The 22,183-nt window shown below is 36.7% G+C and overlaps 1 protein-coding gene across 1 annotated transcript in view; it reads left to right on the forward strand.

The window, feature by feature from the left end:
• The window catches only part of cdk17 (cyclin dependent kinase 17), an 83,550-nt gene that overhangs the window by 18,693 nt on the left and 42,674 nt on the right, over nt 1-22,183 (forward strand). The window contains exon 2 of the mRNA XM_056456034.1: nt 11,414-11,562. Coding sequence (XP_056312009.1) covers nt 11,436-11,562 — 127 coding nt within the window. The 5' untranslated portion in view covers nt 11,414-11,435. The remainder of the gene's footprint in view (nt 1-11,413; nt 11,563-22,183) is intronic.

The raw sequence follows: 22,183 nt of genomic DNA on the forward strand, positions 1-22,183 counted from the left end.
CTTGCATTTACTAAATAAAAAATATATAATGGCATTCATTTTAGGGTACATGTATATTTTTGACTAACCACATTTGAGTAATTTTAATTTATTGATTTATTTATAGTATTTATTATTAAAAAGCATTATATAGCATTATAATATATTATTAAAAAGTATTGATATAGGCTATATTTTTCCTCCCATTAAAATAGTCTGACAGGCAGGGTGGATTAATTTTTGGTAGCCCTACTGGAAAACATAATAGTCCTGAGACGTCAGGCTAGCAATTTTGCGAGTCCTGTCTTTTATTTTCTAAACCTATTCCTTTCATTCTTTCTTTCTTCCTTTTTTTGTGGTTTTATGTAAGTATTTCCAATCAGAAAGGCAAAGATAGTCTATAATCATGAAGCGTCTTGTCTTCATCTTGTCCTCTGACCTCAAGTCTCGTCTTCCCGCTCACTCCTGGAGCAGACATGTTTAGATTTCAGAGATTGTGCGTGTTTTTGTTTATTTAAGGCTGACGGTGCTTTATCTGTGTATCGCCACATTCCAGTCTGATGGCTTCTGCTTGTGTTTGTGTGAGAACAAATCGTCAGGACTGGATGCTACTTCACACAGAGGCGCTGTTGTTACTCCTAATGATTTAGTTTGTTTTCCTCTTCTAATGTCTGGCTGGAGGGTAATTAAGTTTGCATGCTAAATATCTCAACGAAATGCAGGAAGGTGTTTGAGCTTTTGAGGAGACGTCTGCATTAGGAGGTTCGTCTCATGACGGATTAATCTTGTTTTGAGATTGTCCTGATGGATGGCCGGCTTTGAGACTTTCCGCGCTGAATATTTCAGTGTTTGTGATGATGTAAGGGACTTTATATAAGATCTGTTGCGGCCGGCGCTGTAAGCTGACTAATGTGCTTAAGTGTTTGTGTGAGGGTTTCGTTTATTAAACTTTGACTCTGCATTTTAACCGTTTCAGCAACCACAGCGACCTTGGGGGTAAAGGTTTTGTTAATAAATAAGCATGGATACTGAAATATTGTGCATAAAAGGATGACTTTGATATAAGTCTGCATTTGTTTGATGAAGAATACTGTACAAATAGAATGACAATATTGAAAAAAACTGATGCACTTTTGCGTTGTCATTTCTAGTTCAAATGTCTAAACATTCTTAGATCAAGTAAAATATTGTTTTGTTTTCACCTTGAGAAGTAATGCGCCAAAATTAAGAGTTTTCTATAAAACAAGCAACACTATCAGCCAATGGGAAAATTACAATAATCTTAGTTTCACTTTGAAATGTAGATATTTGGACTAGAAATAAGTAAAAAAATCTAAATAAGGTTTTTTTATAACGTATAAATTGTATAACAGGGTGTCCACCGGGTCTTAAAATGTCTTAAATTTCAAAAACTATATTTTAGGCCTTCATAAGTCTTACATTTACTGAAATATTATGTTGTGGGTCTTAAATAATTTTAAACAAGTAAAGCTATACTCAATCGGGCTAACATCTATCAAATCACCAACAATACATCACAATAAAACCTTATTATTTATATTTACGTTTTTTTATTGCAAAGAGATACAATTCACAACATCTTATAGACATTTTTACAACAGACACCCCATACCCCTTTCTCAGGGAAAGAAAACTAAAAACAATTATATGATTCCTCATGATAAAACCGGGTCATTAGAAAAAATCCTTAGTGTTTAACCCTGTATGAGTCTAAAATTTCATTCTTAATGGTCTTATAAGTGTCTTAATCTAACCCTTTATAAGTAATTAAATACAATTAATCTTTTTTACACCTTCAAACATGATCTTTTTTGTGTGTGTCCAAATGTTTTAAACTCTCTTGAAATGCTCACAGTTACAGGCTTTAAATACACTTGAAAATGATCAACTTTTACACTATTATGGTTACACTTAGCAATGGCTCCTGGTCAACTATAATTCAGACTCAACATTGCATATTTTGCGATGTGACTATTGCAGATGCGAACAATACGATATTGATGCTAAAACGATATATTGTGCGGCCCAAGTACAAAGTGTAATATTTCGAGATATTATTCAAATGTTTTCCTTTATATTTGAACATTGTGTGATTTCAAAGCTACATTATAACAGCATTACTTTAGTGTCATGATAAATCATTTCAGTGGTTTTAATGCGCTCATTTGCAGCACAGATAAATATTTGTGCCCTAATTATCAAAAGTTGTGCTACACCGTTAACAATTTGCTGTAAACTCTACAGTAACTTCCTGTAAATCAATTAAAGCAAAATACTGTATTTACATTTACAGCCCTATTTGTCTTGCCTATGTATTTACAGAATTGAATGTATGTCTTTAAAAGAAATTTTCAAAATATAACTTTAAAATACAGTAACATACTGCATAAATATTCTACAGTAAAATACAGTTCATATTACAGTTAAATACTGTGTAATTTACAAAACTTGTTAACAGTGTACTTAATTTTTTACCTGAAAAAGTTCTTAAGTGTTCTTATAATTATTTAATAAGTAAAGAGCTACAAAAGAGCAACATTTATATAATATTTTAATCTTATTGCAATATTAAAAATGGCTTTATGATCATTATTGATCAGTAGAATGAATCCTTGTTGATTAAAAGTGTTAAAATCTTAATTTAGCTTAGACTTTTGAATTGTAGTGTCCTGAAGGATCTTGTTAAAAGAGTAAATGGGCAGTCAAAAATAGAGGAAATATGTGATATAAACTACACATTTAAAAATCCTGGGTTGTTTTAATCCAATGTTGTGTCAAATTATGGACAAGCAAACCGGATGGGTTAAGAAAATATAATTTAAATGTAATTCAAAACATTACCTCAATGGTTTTGTCTGTCCATATTTGACCTGACGCTGGGTTAATATAATATATTTGACACTTTTTAGAGTGTAAACTTGTGTTATTTAGTTATTTTTCAAGATTAGATAGCTAAGAGATAGCTGATTATGCAATCTTTTTCTGAGCGTGTTCATTCATTGAATCGTTCATTCAGAACAGCTGATTCATTTAATAACAAAGCAAGTGATTATGAATGACTCATTGAACCATCGTCTCCTGTGATTAGTTTATTCACACAGGAACAAAACAAAGCTAAGTCCCATAAAAGTCCCATTTTACTTTATATGGTCATTGTAACAGGCTTGACCTCTTACAGACAATTAAACAACAGTTACAATATTATTGTACGTAGATTATAAATATAACCCTCCACTAATCTTAAAGGGGTAGTCCCACCCCCTCCCCAAATAAAATTGATCTCTTAATTTTACTTGTTTCAAACCTTTGGGTTTTCTTTTTTCAGATGTTTTAAAGAAAGCTGTAAAACCTTTAAACATTGACTTTAAGTCCAAAAGGTCCAGCTAAATCAAAACCAAACCATACCTGAAAAAAAAAAAACTGAAGTTGTATGTTACATAGATCACTTATTTATGTTAATCAACCCTTCTTCTCTCACACTGAAACGCAAAAAGACGTGTCTTTCTCCTCTGCCATTATACTTGACCTCATCTGTCCTATGACCTGCAGTCAGTCTTCTGTCTGAATGCATTTATTCTGTCCGTCTTCCCATCAGTCATCGCATGGACGCCGGGCATGCTTTTTGTGTGCTGCTGGGGGCGAGAGTGATTTTGAAGAGCGTGCTAATGACGCGCTGAAGTGCTTTAAGCACAGTCGAGTGGACCAGCAGATGAAAGAAACCCCAGGATTGCCAGATCTTTCCTTTTCTATGGCCCTAATTGCATTACACTACGTAAACCGGCCACAATGCATCTTTGATGTCCTGTGTTGGACAGTGGGCTAATGCATGCTAACACGCCACAGGTCAATGCAAATGCGTCAGAAGGCCTTGATACCTTTCTGACGTCAACATCTGGCCCAGAGCCTTTAAAGTTTCAGGTCCTGTTTTTTCCAGATCTGTTTAAGGAGGCCATTGATTAATCAGTGATAGATTAATTGTTACTTAAATCGATTCATGATCAATACAGAGATTCAGCATGGATGCCATTTAATGTGCAAAATGTCAGCAAAACTCCTTGCTGCTTTGCTCTAGGGTTATTGTGTTGTGCCATGTCTATTATAGACAACATTATCAAATCATTAATTATCTCAATTGGATTAGCATATCATCTAAGTCAACTGGTGCATTCAGCTTGTGACCGTGTAATGAAATCTTATCCATGTGAGGGACGCAAAGGTAGATGATATGGGCTAATAACTAAATTGCATAAGCCTTTAGCACACTCTTTCTTTGTGAATTTTGGCCCTTTGGTTATTGACCAGCTTTTTTTTTCTGTACAATATCCTATATATATTTGAAGAGAGACATGCTTGATTTGCTCAAATGGACACACTAGTTCTGTGTGTTGACATGTTAGAGCTGTGGTGAAAAAATCAATAAAACAATAAACATTCAAGAAAATTTGATTAACATTGATTCAGCTTTTTTTTAATGCCCTAAATGCATCATTACTTGAACCGATGCTGAACTTAGTAACAGATGGCGCTCTAGGCTAATTTTTAGCCGCACAATCAAATGCTTGTACATATGGCTAAGTCGTATAAGTTGCCTTTTAAGAAACAATGTAGAGCTAACTCTCTTGTTATTAGCTTGAACCTTTCCTGACTTTGTTAATGATTAGTTTAGGTTCAAGTGGTATTTGTAAGGAATTGGATGCAAGCAGAGAATGAATCTTTGTAAAGCCTGGAGCACCATCAGATGTTAAAAACCAAGCTCAGAATCAATTCATGAGAGAATAGCAATGCATTTTAAATATTGCAGAGTTGTTTTCTCAAATGATACTCTAATACACCTTTATGAAATGTTGCATATAAGGGATTTACATGTAATGTATAAAGCAGGGGTGTCCAAACTTGGTCCTAGAGGGCTGGTGCCCAGCAGATTCTTAGCTCCAACTTGCCTCAAAACACCTGCAAGGATGTTTCTAGAAAGCCTAGTAAGAGTTTGATTAGCTAGCCCAGGTGTGTCTGATTGGGGTTGGAACTAAACTTTGCAGGACATCGACCCTTCAGGAACGAGTTACCCTTTTTAGGTTTAAAGTCCACGTGGACCGGAAGTAGTTTAGACTTCAATTACGCATGTTGATGTACTTCAAACTGAATCAGAACATTGAGTAGGGGGTGGTGTTTTTTTTGCACATCATGCGCTCATAGCAAACTAACGGTAAGAGGGGCGTGGTTAAGAATATGGTGGCTAAAATCATCAAAATGACGTCAACAGAGAAGGACCGCCACTCCAAATGCAGAAACAATTGTCACACTGTCATTGAAGATTACCAGCACAAACTTTTTTTTCAGTGGATTAACTTGAACAGATTAATTGTTCACCTAAAGCAGGAATGTCCAAACATGGTCCTGGTGGGCCGGTGTCCTGGAGAGTTTAGCTCCAACCTTAATCAAACATATACCTGAACCAGCTAATCAAGCTCTTGCTAGATACTGCCTGGCCAATGTGTTGAAGCAAGTTGGAGCTAAACTCAGCAGGACACTGGCCCTCCAGGGCTAGGTTTGGACACCTCTGACCTAAAGAATAACAATGTGTGCTAGTAAAATAAACATTGTAAATTTAGATTTCACACAGACTTTAAATGTTAGCCTTTTATTTACAGTAAAATGTATATTGCGTGAAGATGCTTGTGTTTTAAGTATCATGCCAATGACATTGATTTAGAGAAGTAGGACTCATCTTGCATTATTAAGGTTAACTATTAATTGATCATTCATTTAAATGGCAGTGGATCATGGGAATTTGTCAGTTGACATCCCTAATTCAACAGATGATTATGAAGCCACTTGTACAGTCATGCGTATAATATGGCTAATTTCACTCTCTGTTAAGCATCCTAGTTGTCTCTTATTATCTCTCTCTCTCTCTCTAGTGTTTGCCCTTTTTTTTTGTCATTTTAGTCTCACTTGCCTGCAGTTTGGCGCAGACGGGCAGAGTTGCCGTGGAGATCTCATGCTTTGTAGTCAAACACAAAGACATCATTCTGCTTCTTCTGTGTCTCTTTCGCTCTCTCTCGTTCGTTCGTTCTCCTGCTTGTGTTTTGTGCTCGCTCACCCACTCAGTCAGCCGCTCCATCTCCTTCTCTTTCTCTTTGGGCGTACAGAAGGGTAAATTACAGATTCTGATCTGTGAGAAAGAAGATGCGGAGAAGTCCCAGGGAAAGATGTGTTGCCATGGAGAGGGGAATGGGCTTTTTTGTTTGTGTGTATCTGGGAAGAGATAGAAAGAGAATCGAAAATACCCTGCCTCTCCAGTCCAGCCCCAGAGTCCTTCAAAATGCATGTGAAGATCAAACTGTGATTTCCAGACTTCCTTTCTAATATGTAGAGGTTAAAAATTAAGGTGGATTTTAGATGAATATGGACTTTTAAAATACATTTTTGGGATTTTAACTCGCATTATATCTGTTGTTGTATAGTCTTAGCTTAGCAAACAGTTTTGGAGAATTTGCTGTTTTCCCAATTCAAACAATGCACATTTAAAGATGGCCGCCGACTTGCCTTAAAGGGATTTTGGCCTACTTGCTTAAATTACCCAGCTACATACAGTACAATAAACCGCTTGATTTGAGGTGTCTGCAACACAAACAGTGTGTCAGTTTTTTTGTGTGTGTTTAGCTGCCTAACCCACTTTCCGTGTCTCCAGGCTTTGGTTAATTAGCCTGCTGTTGATGCCTCTGGCTGGCGACTGGTGTGATGTTTGATGTCAGGCCATCCTGCTCTAATTACCCTGCTAACCGTCTGCAGGGGTCGCCCCAAAACTCACCCTGGACTCGCTGAGGGGATCAGCAGTCCTCAGTGCTGTTGTTTTGTTTGAGCGTGCTATTGAGTAAAAGGCAGCTATGTTTGCAAGCTCTGCAGGTTTGTGCAAGTGCATGCATTAGTTTTTTAGGAAGCTGCGGTGAGTTTGGGCTGTATTATCTGGGCCAGATGGGCACATGAGGGTTTTGTTATGGTGTGGGTAATACGCCCTCTCAATGCCACACAAAGACCCCTTATCTCTTAAGAGGAGGTGGGTTTAATCCCAGCCTGGGGGATGTAAACAGATTCGCTCCTGGTGTTTGATTCCTGTACTCTCTTATGATTGGATGACTGTAAAACTACTCATGTGGAGACACACAGAAAGATTAAAGGAGCAAAAAGAGACCATAGACGAGCAGATCTTGGGCATTTCTAAGAAGCTGTGCTGTAAAAATAGATGCTGGTGTCTATGTAGATGTTGAACTTCCTGTTTATAGTATTAATACGCCTGTTAAATCAGCTGTTACTGTTATTGTCATGCGTTGATCTATTTTGATACATTTGACTTGTACAAGATATATAATATTTCATATTGTCTTATAATTGACTTAGAACCCAAGATAGTGCTTTAATCCTCATTTTAAACAAAAATATAATGATCACACTTCATCTTCACTGTATAATCACGGTAAACCACAGGTCCTGTCTACAACATGCATAATTAATGACCTATAACCACTTTTGCATATTTCTTCAGTATTAGTCTCATTGCAGCCTGCTCTTCCCCCTCTAGCAGGCAACTTTCCTATCAGCGTGATGCCCTGGAGAGCTGCTGTCTGGGGACGGATAATGCACCAGGCCGGGGGGTTAATGAAGAGAGGGGGCGGGGTGACAATAGACAGCACTGTGCGCAATACCCTTCGCTCATTGGCCAAGAATGCAGCTTGTCACTCTAACAACAGTGTCGGTGTCTGATGCTGAAAGGATAGTGGACAAACAGAGATAAAACAAGAAAAAAAGCCTGTACGCCTGTTTGTGATTCGTTTGTAGTTGTCTTAATGAGCCAGACAAGTTGTAAAGGCTTGACATAAAGTCCCTGTAGACCTACATGATTAATCTGGATTGAAATGCTGATCTTTTTCTATGCTTGTTTTAAGTGTAAATATCAACGGTCCCAGTGTTGAACCATGCGGCACTCCACATTAAGCTTGTATAGAGCCAGATAAGATGAAAAGGTTCAAAGTAAAGTCCTTGTGTACCTACATGATTGATCTGGATCATATGTTGAAATACAGATCTTTTTCTATGCTTGTTCTAAGTATTAATAGCAACGGTCCTAGTACTAAACCATGTGGTACTCCACATTAAGCTTGTATAGAGCCAGACAAGTTGAAAAGGCTCGACGTTAAGTCCTTGTAGACCTACTTGATTGATCTGGATCTTTTCTATGCTTGTTCTAAGTGTAAATAGTAACGGTCCCAGTGCTGAACCTTGCAGCACTCCACATTAAGCTTGAATAGAGCCAGACATGTTGAAAAGGCTCGACGTTAGATCTATGTAGACCTACTTGATTGATCTGGATCTTTTTCTATGCTTGTTCTAAGTGTAAATAATAACGGTTCCAGTGCTGAACCATGCCGCACTCCACATTAAGCTTGTATAGAGCCAGATAAGATGAAAAGGTTCAACGTAAAGTCCTTGTGAACCTACATAATTGATCTGGATCATATGTTGAAACAGATCTTGTTCTATGTTTGTTCTATGTGTAAAAGGCAATGGTCCTATTATCAAACCATGTGGTACTCCACATTAAGCTTGTATAGAGCCAGACAAGATGAAAAGGCTCAACGTAAAGTCCCTGCAGACCTACTTGATTAATCTGTATCATTTTTCTATGCTTGTTCTAAGTGTAAATAGCAGTGGCCCTACCAAACCATGCGGTGCTCCACATTAAGCTCATATAGAGCCAGACAAGTTGAAAAGGCTCAATGTAAAGTCCCTGTAGACCTACATGATTGATCTGGATCATATGTTGAAATACAGATGTTTTTCTATTCATGTTCTAGGTGTAAACAGCAATGGTTCTAGTACCCAAGCATGTGGTACTCCACATTAAGTTTGTATAGAGCCACATAAGATGAAAGGCTCAATGTAAAGTCCTTGTAGGCCTACATGATTGATCTGGATCATATGTTGAAATACAGATGTTTTCTATTCATGTTCTAGGTGTAAATATCAACGGTCCTAGTACTGAACCTTTTGGTACTCCACATTAAGCTTGTATAGAGCCAGACAAGTTGAAAAGGCTCAATGTAAAGTCCCTGTAGACCTACATGATTGATCAGGATCATTGATCAGATCTTTTTCTACGCTTGTTATAAGTGTAAATAGCAACGGTCTTAATACTGCACCATGCTGCACTCTACATTAAACTTGTAATTTGTAAATATGCTATATTTTAGACAAGTGAATGAAGATCGTTGTAGCATTTCCCATAGTTTTAGTGTGGATGTAATTTTTAGAAATCATTTGAGGGGTGAATGTCATTTTCAAATGTAAATGTAGCCGTCCCCAAATTCTAGCATTGCATGGTGTGGGAATTACGTCAATGAGTGTTAAAGTGTGTATGTGTGTGTTCGGTCTGGTTGTGCCTCATCCTAGCAGGTCTGACACAGGAATGCCAACTGTTCAAACACAAGCCCATGAAAACACACGCTTGTGGCCACAGGGTGTGTCTGGACCCTGCTCTCCTACGTAGCAGAATGAGATACCAGCTGTTTGAGACGATGTGCTCTGTCAGCAGGCACATTTAACTGACCGTCGGTGCTATATTGGCCTAGCTGTAGCCTAATCCCTCATATGGGCTCTTGATTGCCCCCTCCCTTCTTTTGGTCTGTATCAGATAGACAGATGGCCTGCATGCGTATGCGTGCTTGTGTTCGAGAGAAACCAATCACAGATGCTCTAACCTGCCATTTCCGGCTCTTTGGCTGCACATTTCTCACTTTGTAGCCTTCTAAATTTAAACACCGTCTGAGAAATGACATGTCACTGTAACCTGATAGACGTTTGTGCGTCTCTGTGTATGATTACAGTGTACCGGCTCATTGCAAAGGGGCCGAATGTTATCAGTATGTGCTGTACCTCTGACGGACCAGGAAAACCTTGGAGGATTGAATTTGTTCCTCACTTGAACACAACAAACCTTCGAATCCTGTGTGGATTTGGGTGTGTGTAGTCTAACGGTGTTAATACAATGGACAGAAAGGGTCCTGCTGCCTCCCATTACAAGGTGTTTCCTGCCTAAAATGGTGCAAAGTCAGCATGTATCGCGAGAAATTTGCAAGCACACACACATTAAAGCCTTTAGAGAAGCAGCGCATGACTGATTTGACATTTTATAAGGAGTTATTTGGTATGGTGTGAGTGATTAACCCCTGTAACCAAGCTAAATTCAACATTATTCTTGGCCTTGAGTAGTCATAGAGGGTTATAACATTTTTTTCTTGTATATAATGGTAACAATTCATGTCTGTAGGCATCCATGTGTGTGCGTATTTTATATCTTGGTGTAAAAAGACACCAAGAGATCAAGTTATTTATTTATTTTTTATTTATTTGGATCTGATGTCATTTTTGTACTGAGGAAATGCATTGGTGTAAGGGGAAATATGGCATGTGGGAGTGTTTTAATAATGCAGAAGCATGCGTTGAAGTGCCTATAAAAACAGAATACACTCTTATGAATTTTTGATTAAAAGCCTTTTGATTATTAATGATATATATTTTTTTAGATACTAGTCACGTGCAAGTCTTAAATGCCTGCTGTGCGGGTTTAAAACCCAGCCCACAGTTAGAACTTTCTAACGCAAACCTCAATATAGGTCTGTGCTGTTTCTTAAACCTGCATGAAACCATTTGAAAGGCATTTCTTTTCCAGGTTGACCTGAAATTTCTGTAAATAGTCATTATGAATCAATCTGATGTGAATGAAGACTCCTTTATAATTCACTATATCCAATTAGCCAAAGAAAAAACTGCAAAGACTGAACAGCAATCTGTTGCTTGCTTTTGCTAGTCAGAAACCAGAATTAGATGTTCTCTGGTGAACATTTTATTGGTCTACGTCGTGTGCGTGCAACATGACTCAACAGTATTTTTGGTCTGCTTTCCTGGAAGAGAAGTACAGTAAATTTTAATAGATATCCTCTGAAAACCACACAACTCGACTTGAAAATCGAGATAATTAGCATTTCCATGAACGGACGTACTAAAATGAAACGCAAAATATAAAATGCTAAAACTATATATAAATGAAGCATGGTGTTTATTGCCTCAATGAAAAAAACAGAAGTGTGCGCACATCAGAAAATCTCAAAGACAGGTGCTCGATCAAAAACAAACATTTGTAGAAAAAGATCCAAAGAAAATCGGCAAAGTAAAAAAGCAACACTCCTAGTACTGAGCCTAGTGGTACTCCATATCAAACGTGTGATTGATTTTAGTTTCATCATACTCTGCTCATAACCAGAAGAGTGTTTTTTAATATTCAGAATAATAAACGTATTTTTAAGAAGATATTCACAGGCCGGTGATGTTAACCCAGTGTGTGCGTTTGTTTCGACAGGCCCCCCCTGCCTCAGAGGCCCATGGAGAGGATGAAGAGGTTTAAGAGACGTTTGTCGCTCACCCTGCGTGGTAGCCAGACGATCGATGAGTCTCTCTCGGAGCTGGCAGAACAGATGACCATCGAGGAGAACAGCAGCAAGGACAGCGGTGAGCGCTTTCACTTTGTTTGCTGTGTCTATTTCATGTGTGCAGGGTCACTGCTAATGTGAGGCAGTCGAGATTAGAGGCTGATTTATTAGTATTGTGGAATAATAGCTCTGGAAACCTGGAAAAGATCCACAGGAATGGAAAGTAAAGGCCGACTGGAATCGCAGGGGATCTATAAACTCATTATGAGATTTTTATAAGCAGCAGTTTCAGTAAAGTCTATTAAATCAGGTAATTCAAGCTTTTGTGAAATGACTGTTGTGTCAGAAATATTGCTGTGTCAACATCTGTCGCCTGACTAATATTTGAAGACCACAAATATTCTGCATTCTTGCAGTAATGTGAAAACGACTTCTTGTTTACTTTAGCCCTGACCGCTGAAATTTTCACCAGGGTTTTTGACTGGACTCCTGTATTTCTTTTTTTTCAGAAATGTGTAGAAATAAATCCCAAGCATTTAAATGAATCTTTTAAAGCAGGGGTGCACAAACATTTTCTTAAAAGGGCCAAAAACTGAGGTTGATTGAGAGCTGTGGGCTAAAATATAGCAAACTGTATTACTTTAAAGTTGCCTTCCTAATTTATTTCATAATATTTATAAATAAATAGAAAAAAAATACTTCAACCCTATTTACTAATGCAGTTTTGAAAATGTATATTATTTTAACAAACTTATTACAATAAAACCCTTAAAAGAATCCATTTATAAAGCAATGGAGTTCAATGCCGAATACACTAGTCATGCTGAACCTACCATTGCCTTGATTTGCATGCTGATCTCTTCTGCTTTGTCCCTTATTCATTAAGTGACTGGATGTGCATAAAATCTGATTCATTTAAAACATTTAATTAAAAAATTTAATTAAAGTTTACTTTTTTGTAGCTCAAACATAAAACAAACAAACAAACTAAAGGTTACATTAAAATAGAAATGAGAATCTTTGTTAAATGATGACGTCCTTTACCTCCGCATTCTATACATTTTAAAGGTCCGTGCTGGCCCGATACGCCCATAAGTGGTTCCGTTCTCTCATCAGTTAGAATAGAATAGCTTCTGCATAGATTATGATAGAGACATTTTTCTTTTTTCCTATGATTACTGACATGTGCAAATACCATCAAAATTAATTACAGCAACCTAGATCACACAGAAACTAAAAGGTACACTTCCAAATTTGAGTTTACAAAGAAACAAAAAAAGCGCCTTTTTTTTTGGAGGGGTTTATTATAACACAGACAACATATACAATTATTTTAATCACTTTCAACAGTGTTTTATGAAAATTCAAAGGGTTTTATTTAAAATGATACCAAACATATACACCTCTGCATGTAGATTTGGGAAATCTTTTGAATTTGGGTAGGCAAAATACAGGTGGAAACCCCAAAATAGCACTTGAATTTAAGAGGTTAAAGGCATTCTCCAACCCTTCCCAATCATTTTCCCTCTGATGGGCCCAATCAAAGGATACAAAGGGCCAACTTTGGCCCACGGGCCCTAGTTTGGGCAACTCTGTTTTAAAGTAACCCAGAAGGTTTTACTTGGTTGTTTCATAAGTTCCTTTGACATGGCAAGCTTTGCTGTGTTTAGAAATGTCAAATCTGTGTTTTTATGAACTCTTGTTTTACTTCCCTTTGGATATTTCATTCTTGTTTTAATAAATTTACTTCTTATATTCAAGTATTACAAGTTAAACTCAATCAAAATCATTTGTTGCATAATCAATATAAACAGATTTATTTTTCTCTGTATTTTGAGCCACTTACTGTACAATTAGGCATGGGCCGGTATAAGTTTCTGACAGTATGAAAACCTTGGTTAAAAATACCACTTGGTGTCACGGTATTGTGATTACTGCTCTAAAATAAGTTCTTTTTAAATGTCTGGGTCAAACAAACAAACAAAAAAAAAACTTTTTTTCCACTTTGAACATGATACATTTCATTTTAGGAAACATTTATAATACTTTGGAGCAGTAAACATGTCAGGCTAAATAGTTAAAATAAATCATTGACTTCTGCTCTCTTCATTAGATTTAAAAACATAGATTTCTTTACAACACATAAAAAAAACCTTGCATATACCTTGGGAATGGTATAAAAGAACATTTTAGCGGTATTAAAACATTGACTTTCCATACCGCGGTAAACCTTAAAACCATTTATCCACCCATGCCTACTTTTTTGAGTATGAAACTTTGTACTTTTAAATAATCTGTTTTACATTCATATTCACTGTTAAAAGAGAAATCTTGTGTTATTCTTGTATTACTTCTCTGTTCCCTATTTAGTATTGCATGCTAAAGGAATACAAGCTCGATAAACAGCATCTGTTGCATAATTGCTTCCACAATATTTCAGTTTTGTTCCGCGCTTTTACTATTATGAAAAAACTACTCTGTATTTAGGACGTAAATGGTGGCAATTTTGTAGAGACTGAAAGGCGTTGGTGTTTTTAGCTTTATTTTATTTAGTCATTTAAGGGTTTGGCATAACATTGTAACATTAATTTTACTTGCAATTATTTACTATTGAACATGTTAAATATGAAACATGCAGCTTTTCAATTTTTTAGACAACAAAAAAACAAAACCTGACTAACACATGAGCATTTAGGTTCTATAAAAATATATTAATAATATTAAAATTAAATACTAAAAAACTAGATAATAATAATAAGTAAAATATGTTTTACTTTTATAAAAGAAAAGAAAAAAAATAATAAGGAAAAGTTCTGCTCTTCTAAAAAAACTGAAGCGATTCATCGTCTTCGTTCATTCATTCATTTTCTTTTCAGCTTAGTCCCTTTATTAATCTGGGGTCGCCACAGCGGAATGAACCGCCAACTTAACCAGCACATGTTTTACGCAACGGATGCCCTTCCAGCTGCAACCCATCACTGGGAAACATGCATACACCCTCATTTACACACATACACTGCAGACAATTTAGCTTACCCAATTCACCTACAGCGCATGTCTTTGGACTTGTGGGGGAAACCGGAGCACCCGGAAGAAACCCACGCCAACACAGGGAGAACATGCAATCTCCACACAGAAATACCTACTGATGCAGCCGGGGCTCGAACCAGTGACCTTCTTGCTGTGAGGCGATTGTGCTACCCACCATTACCCACCGTGCTGCTAGTCCATCGTCTTTGTGATCTAAAACAGGTTGCCAAGTAAGAAAAACATATCAGTACAGCCTCTTACAGTATATCGTATTTTTTTCTAAGGTCAAGCGGTGTAAAAGTTCCATGCTTAAAGGTTGGAGGAGATTTTAACCTTCTAGCCAGAAGCGTACCAAAGGCAATCACATTTATCTTGCTTTTATTAAAACATAAGTGCTGTGGTCTAATACCATATGTTGGAATTATGGCCTCAAGTTCTATATACAGTATGTATTTAATGCATCAGGGAGAAATTTAAGAATTAGCTGCTAGAGGTCATTAGTTTTGAACAAGACCAAAACATGAGATAATGGAGCAGACTCGGCGTTACATCGGTCACAATTAGACTCTATAGCTAGTTTCACTTTGGGCCAGTGTAATCTGTGTACTACTTTAAACTGTATAACTCTGTTTTAAACAAATTGAAGATGAGTGAATGTTGTCTAAAACGGATTGCCACATGTCTTCTGATAATTCTGTCTCCACTTTCACCTCCCATTCTCTTTTTACTTGCACTAGTGGTTCCAGATTATAGGAATTAATTACAGAATATATTTTTACTTATTATTAAAGTAAATATATAATATATTTTAACTTTTAATTTTAATAAATGTTTTTTTTTTTTTTAAATTGCACATGAAAACCATCATAGGCGGAGTGTAAACAAACTCCAGGATGAGGCTAAGATATGCGCTGACCCTTAAATGCATTTAAAAAGATTTGCTACCGACCAAGAAGAGGTTTCAACAAAAGCACCGCCTATCAACAAACGTCTTATATTCAACACGCACATTAAATTATTTTATTAGATTCATTTAATTATTATAGTCACTTTCAATATGTAGCCAAGGGCCAGAAAATGTAAAATGAGTGGACCTAAATAGGGAGGACCTCAGTGCCTACTCTTAAACTAAGTGTATAATAGCTAGTTTCTTTCTTTCTTTCATTCTTTCTTTCTTTCTTTATTTATATACTTTTATATTTAAAAGATTATTTATTTATTTAGTTTATTTATGATCTCTGGTAATATAGTAATTTATTTAACAAGTGACATTTGAGTATCCAACCCTTTTGCAGAAATAAAGAAATTGCAAAAATGTGCCAAGAATCTGAAATCATTCACTTTGCAACGAGGCCGATCGAAAACTGAACTTGTAATTCAGCAATAAATATATAAAAATAAGCATTTTTAAACTGTGATTAGGATACTGAATTTATTTTTCTTTATTATGAAAGAAACAACAAAAAAGACAATGAAAATATGACAACATAAACTGTTTATTTGCGTTATCATGGGCTGTGGTAAACTTATTGGCAATTAAATTAGAGGCAACCCTTGCAGAGTAAAGGTGATCCAGTAGCCATTAGCTAGCGTGAGTAATTGTTTGTTTAAATTAGATTCATATTATTCAAAATACAAATTAAAAGATAATTAAAAATCTTGACTTCCCATCACCCCTGTAGAAAACACAGCAGAATTAAAATGCAAAACAAGATTACTACACTAGGCTACAATACTACGTTACAATGATACAACCAAAATAAGGCATTTCCTTTAATACTGAAAACTAATTAAACCAGAATAATATATTATTATACCCGTCTCGTAATACTCATTTGTCATTTTATTTCTTGCGTCCTTGACCAGCAAATCAGAAAAGTCCGCTGGCCAGCACATTCTGTTTTGTTTTCAGAGCTGCTGCCAGCTCCAGTCAAAAACAGCGCTCATCAGTGTAAAGTGCGGAGTTGGACAGTTCCATTTTTGTGCGGAGGGGGACTTTGAATTTGATTTACAAACTTACAATAACTAAAGTGTTCTGTTAATCATTAACATTAAACTGCATTCATATTCCGCCTTGCACCCGTTACATGTTTAATGCAGTTTTTTTCTTTGCTGCTATCTCTGTCGTCTCTGTCCAGGGGGAGGCTAAGCCTTTCCCAGCCTTACACACGCTCCGCCTATGAAAACCATACAGATTTTTTGTTTGTTTGTTTGATTTGGGTCTATTTTAAATAGTTGCCCCATTCACTTCCACAATAAATGTCTCCATTTATGAATTTTTCTGCTTTACTTACATTTTTTTTTTCACTCCAAATGAATCGTTTCACGCTTTTCTACACCCACAGCATTTGATTTTCTCCAGGTCACCTGTATTGACCACACTGCCCCGTGTTAGTCACCCTGACACAACCATTTCAAGCATTGCGGAAAAAGCTGTCAAGCTGTCGTTCTGATCTGTCATAACTGAAGTCTGCACTATTTTTGTGACCATAAACAGTGCTGAGCCAGGATCGATGCGAAAGAGGCCTGCTGTCACGCCTTCCAGTCATCCCGAATGCCTAAAGCAATGTAACTTCAGCTGAATGGAAAAGAAACGAAGCAAAAACACTCCTCTTTTTCAAAGTGTTCACTAGCTAGTAATTACGTAACAGCAATGACACCCCTGCGAGGAGAACGAGAGGAAGAGAACATGTGACAGCTTGAGAGAGACGGGCTAAATTAGCTTTGGTTACCTTCAGGCCAATCTGACGGAGGGACAAAAATTACAGAGAGCGTACTGTGTAAACTGGAAGTCAATGTAGTACGAGTTACAGTTTGTTCCCGTTTACCTTTCATCCCCTGTGCACCCGCCAGTTGTATTACAGTAACCGCAGTTATCATAAGTGTAGATTTGAGTACCATGGCCATTCTGGACGAGACCAGATGGTCAGGTTTAATGTCCTTTTCGGAGCACTAGTGAACAAAGACTTTTAAGAGAAATGCAAATGTATAAAATGAGGGCAAATGTACTGGAATGTAGGATTAACTGAGTTTCAGAAATGTCTTTTTCTGTAAATCAAGCATAATTGACCCTGAAATATCACTGAGCACGAATCAAACAAATAGATTTGATTCAAAGCCAAGCCAATGAGAAAAAGTGACTGTTTTATGAGGTGAAGATATATTACAGGGTGTCCACAGGGTCTTAAAAGCTATCAAAAGTTGATAAATCAATGTATAGAAATTTAAGGCCCTTAAAAAGTATTAAAAAGTCTTAAATGCTGTTTTGCAAGGTATTACAATTTATATAATTTTTGATTATGCTAAAGTTTGCCTGAATTAAATCTGCGAATATCAGGATACTGTATTGTTTTTGAAATCAATAAAATCCTGCTAGATCTGACATCATGCTGTTTTGTTTACTGCAGTAATTAAGGCAACACCATTATTTCTGCAGTTCTATATGCGCCAACCTGCTGAATTAGCTAGATTTATTCGATTTTTATTCAGTATATGAATAATGTTTTAGTTTTGAATTAATTTCTTACGTTATTTTTAGTGAATATATTGCAAGTTAAAGTCTTGCTATTGTTTCCGCTTAAAAAGTGTTTGCATGGTCTTAAAATGAATGGAAAGAGTCTTAAAGGGTATTAAATTTCACTTTCTGATTCCTGTACTCTGTATTATAGCAGTGTACAGTGTAATTATTGTAATTTCAGCCTACAGTTTAGTCATCCACTGCTTTGCAGAAGGATAGATTCTGATTGCTTTTCACTGAGTACTTTTACATGGAACATACCAATAATACGATTAAGATAATACTCTAATTAATATCTAGATCTAGCATATAAACCGATTTTTGCTTAGTTTAATCCGATTGAGGTCATAATCAAACTAAACAGAAATCAGATTAAGACATGTGGAGTATGCCCACTTTAGTCACGTTATTGAAGTGCAGTACAAGCATGTAAACACCGCAATCAAACTATTACCGTCATGTAGGATTTTCGCTGCATTTTGCGACAGGATATTTCATACACACACGGTTGTTTGACAAGATTCTCTGCACCTACCGAATCAGTAAAAGACCACACACACACACACACCGTGAAATGTGGAGGTTTTTTTTTCTCCCATTCGGTGTGCGGTATCAAATTCCGTTACAAAACTGCTCTTCCAGCAGTTCATACTGGCATCCAATATCTCGTTTGTGACAGGGGCATGCATGAAACGTTCCTGAATGAGAGTGAAAGTGCCAAACTGCAGTTAAAGTCAACAAATTAAAATGAAAAATACCTGAAATTACATGAAACTGCAATGACATTAATCGAATTATGTGCTATAACGTGGATCATGAAGGGAACATTCAAGAAGCAAGCCATGTAAACACCTTAATCATATTATTGTGTTAATCAGATTAAGGCAAATAACTCAATTACTGATGTCCATGTAAACGTAGTCATTGTTTATGTTGTTTATCAGATGCTAAAAAATTACCTGTGAAGTGCATTCAATGCTATGATCCATCTGCGCCATTAACAATAAATTTAGAATGATGTTAAAGAGGTGGTCCAGAGTGTATTTTTAAGGCTTGGTTGTGTTTATAAGATGCAAAGCAATGTGTGCTCATGCTTCATTAGTAGAAAATCACGTTATTTTTTAAATATATCTTACTTTGATTATATACAGCTACTCCGCTAACATGAAAACGACTGTCATATTTCCTAGTTCCTCTAAAAGACCCGCCCTCAAGTGGCTCTGATTGGTCAGCTAACATATTGTTCTGGGATTTGCTGTTCAGCTTCACGTTACCAAGCATCTCTATTATAAAATTACAGCAATCCGGCCACGCCTCTTTGTTGTGCAGGGTGTAATGGCATAACCTGATGGGGTTTATGACATCATTAACCCGGATGTATTTTTTTGTAGTCCCCAAACTTCGTTCACTGTAGGCTTTGCTAAGCTAACTCTGTAAAACCAATGTCTCCCTTTGCATTGAACCATGAGCATATTACATTCAGAGATGTTGTTTATTCACACAGCTACATTACACATCAACTAAAGTTTAACATATGATATCTTAGTAGACCACCCCTTTAATTTAGATTTCTAGAAAGATTTAGAATTTTTGAACATGTTATTTGGTTTATTTGTTAAAGATTTTTTAGACAGTGCTTACTTTCTCAGTGAAATTACAAATTAAAGGTCCCATAAATCTAAAATAAAGTGTTTTAGATGTTAGTATCAGCATTGTTTGTTTTTAGGATATCTATAAGCTTGTGCGCATTAAAGCAGTGACAAAACGTCACCTCATACTTCAGTTTCTCATCAAATTGTGACCAACATTTATTGCGCTTGAGAAAAAACATATTTTGGTTGACATTACGGCAAACTTCGAATAAACATGCACATTTTAAAGTACTTCACAGGACATTTAAGGCTCTTACACACTGGGTCAATATTTGTTTGTGCTTATCATCAGTGTTTTTCTAGATTTTTACCCAAGTGATTTTAATTGACGATTAGCAGAGTGAACGTGCAAAATCACTCCCTGACATTAGATGGTGCTTAATGGACTGTTTTGTTGTGCTTGAGCACCACCAAATCATGTTTGCTGTCAACTCAGCAACTCCAGGCCAGTAAACAAAAATGTTAAACTTATCTGTTGACCAGTTTTTAACATGGCGCATCAAACCAAAAAAAAAGTGATGATGGTTTTTAAAAATGCCACTTTATTGCTTGACGATTTATATGTTGGTGTGCACGTTTACATTCACTCCCTCTGTTTAGTCACAGAGCGTTAAACGGCGGCAGTAAGCATGAGTGAACATTTTCCGTGTGCACAGGCCCTTTAGCCACCAAGCTTAAAAAAAAGGAAGAAAAAATCAGCAATTCTCTCAAGAGACTCATTTGAATGCCTGTTAATAACATGTGTAGGTAGTAATGCGTCTCTTCTGACCGCTTATGATCAGATCTAGGGCTTCACGATATTGGTTGAATATGACATTGTGATATTTTGTTTTGCTCTGATATATATTGCGATATGAATATGATTTATGGCTTTATTTGGAAAGATTTCATTCATTTAGATCAATTGGGATGATCAGGTATTTTTCTAGGCGGTGTGTTGGTACACTCTCAGAAATAAAGATACAGGAGCTCTCACTGGGGCAGTACCTTTCCAAAAGGTACATATTTGTACCTGAAGTGTCCAAAACAGTACCTCAAAGGTACTTTTTAGTTACATTTGGGCACTAATATGCACCTTTGAGGTACCACTGTGGACTTTTTGTGTACAAATATGTATCTTTTGAAAAGGTACTGACCCAGTGACAGCTCCTGTACCTTTATTTCTGGGAGTGTATGAAATATAGTAAATTACAGGCATATATAAGTAACTCTGGGGAGCCTAACAGTGTTCAAGTACAGCAATTGAACAAACGAACATAAATTAACATGGTATCATCATTATATAATTAAAACTATATATATATTTAAAAAATCTTCATCTTTTAATTCTTGATAAATCTAATCTGGTGAAGTGACTATTGTGGATACACACATTGGGATATCAATCCTCAGCCCTAATCAGATCAAACGGATGTAATTGCACAGGTAAAGTCACTTATAAGATTCTGTCTGCATTGCTTTAAGCAGCAGTACCAACATGCTTGCTCACTTCTTTCCTAAAACTATCCTCACAAACCATCATTGAGTGAACACCAGCGTTCAGAGAATGCATTTTTATGTTTCTTGGATGTTGCACTCTTTCACCAGTACACTTCAATGTGCACAACGGCCTAAAACATGCCCGTTCAGCTATGCACACGTTGAGTGTGGCTGTTTTTAGGTTTCTGTGTTGAATGTGGGGAATGGCAGTGCTGTTGACCAGGCCATTAGTACGTCTAGCTGATGAATGTTTTATGAAGACCCTGCCATTACGTAAAGATCTTTGCCTTAATCCACACATTAGCTAGGGTTTCTAACGTATGCTGGCTTCTGCTACAATCCCGGTCAGGGTGAATCCTCAGTCACAAATTACATTCAGAGGAATGATAATATGCACTATGAAGACTGTTAGATATCAGATTAATTTAAATATCACTAATTTAAAAAATATAGAAAGAATCTAGGTTTATTTCAAATTAAATAACTCAGTCGGCGGAGTTTTCTTCCCTTTAGGTTTGTTGGGATACCTGAAAAAATCATTACGATTTTAAAAATGCAAAAGATATGTGTTAATTATACACTACCTGACAACAGTCTTGTCGTTGATCTCAGTTGTAAGAGCTTTTGAAAAAGTGGCAGAAGGTAGATTATTCAGATGAATCATCTGCTGAACTGCATCCCAATCATCACAAATACTGCAGAAGACCTATTGAAACCCGCATGGACCCAAGATTCTCACAGATCAGTCAAGTTTGGTAAAGGAAAAATCATGGTTTGGGGTTACATTCAGTATGGGGGTGTGCGAGAGATCTGCAGAATGGATGGCAACATCAACAGCCTGAGGTATCAAGACATTTGTGCTGCCCATTACAATTACAAACCACAGGAAAAGGCAAATTCCTCAGCAGGATAGCGCTCCTTTTCATACTTCAGCCTCCACATCAAAGTTCCTGAAAGCAAAGAAGGTCAAGGTGCTCCAGGATTGGCCAGCCCAGTCACCAGACATGAGCATTATGAGCATG

Source organism: Danio aesculapii, chromosome 4 (genome assembly GCF_903798145.1).
Source record: "Danio aesculapii chromosome 4, fDanAes4.1, whole genome shotgun sequence".
NCBI classification, from domain to species: domain Eukaryota; kingdom Metazoa; phylum Chordata; class Actinopteri; order Cypriniformes; family Danionidae; genus Danio; species Danio aesculapii.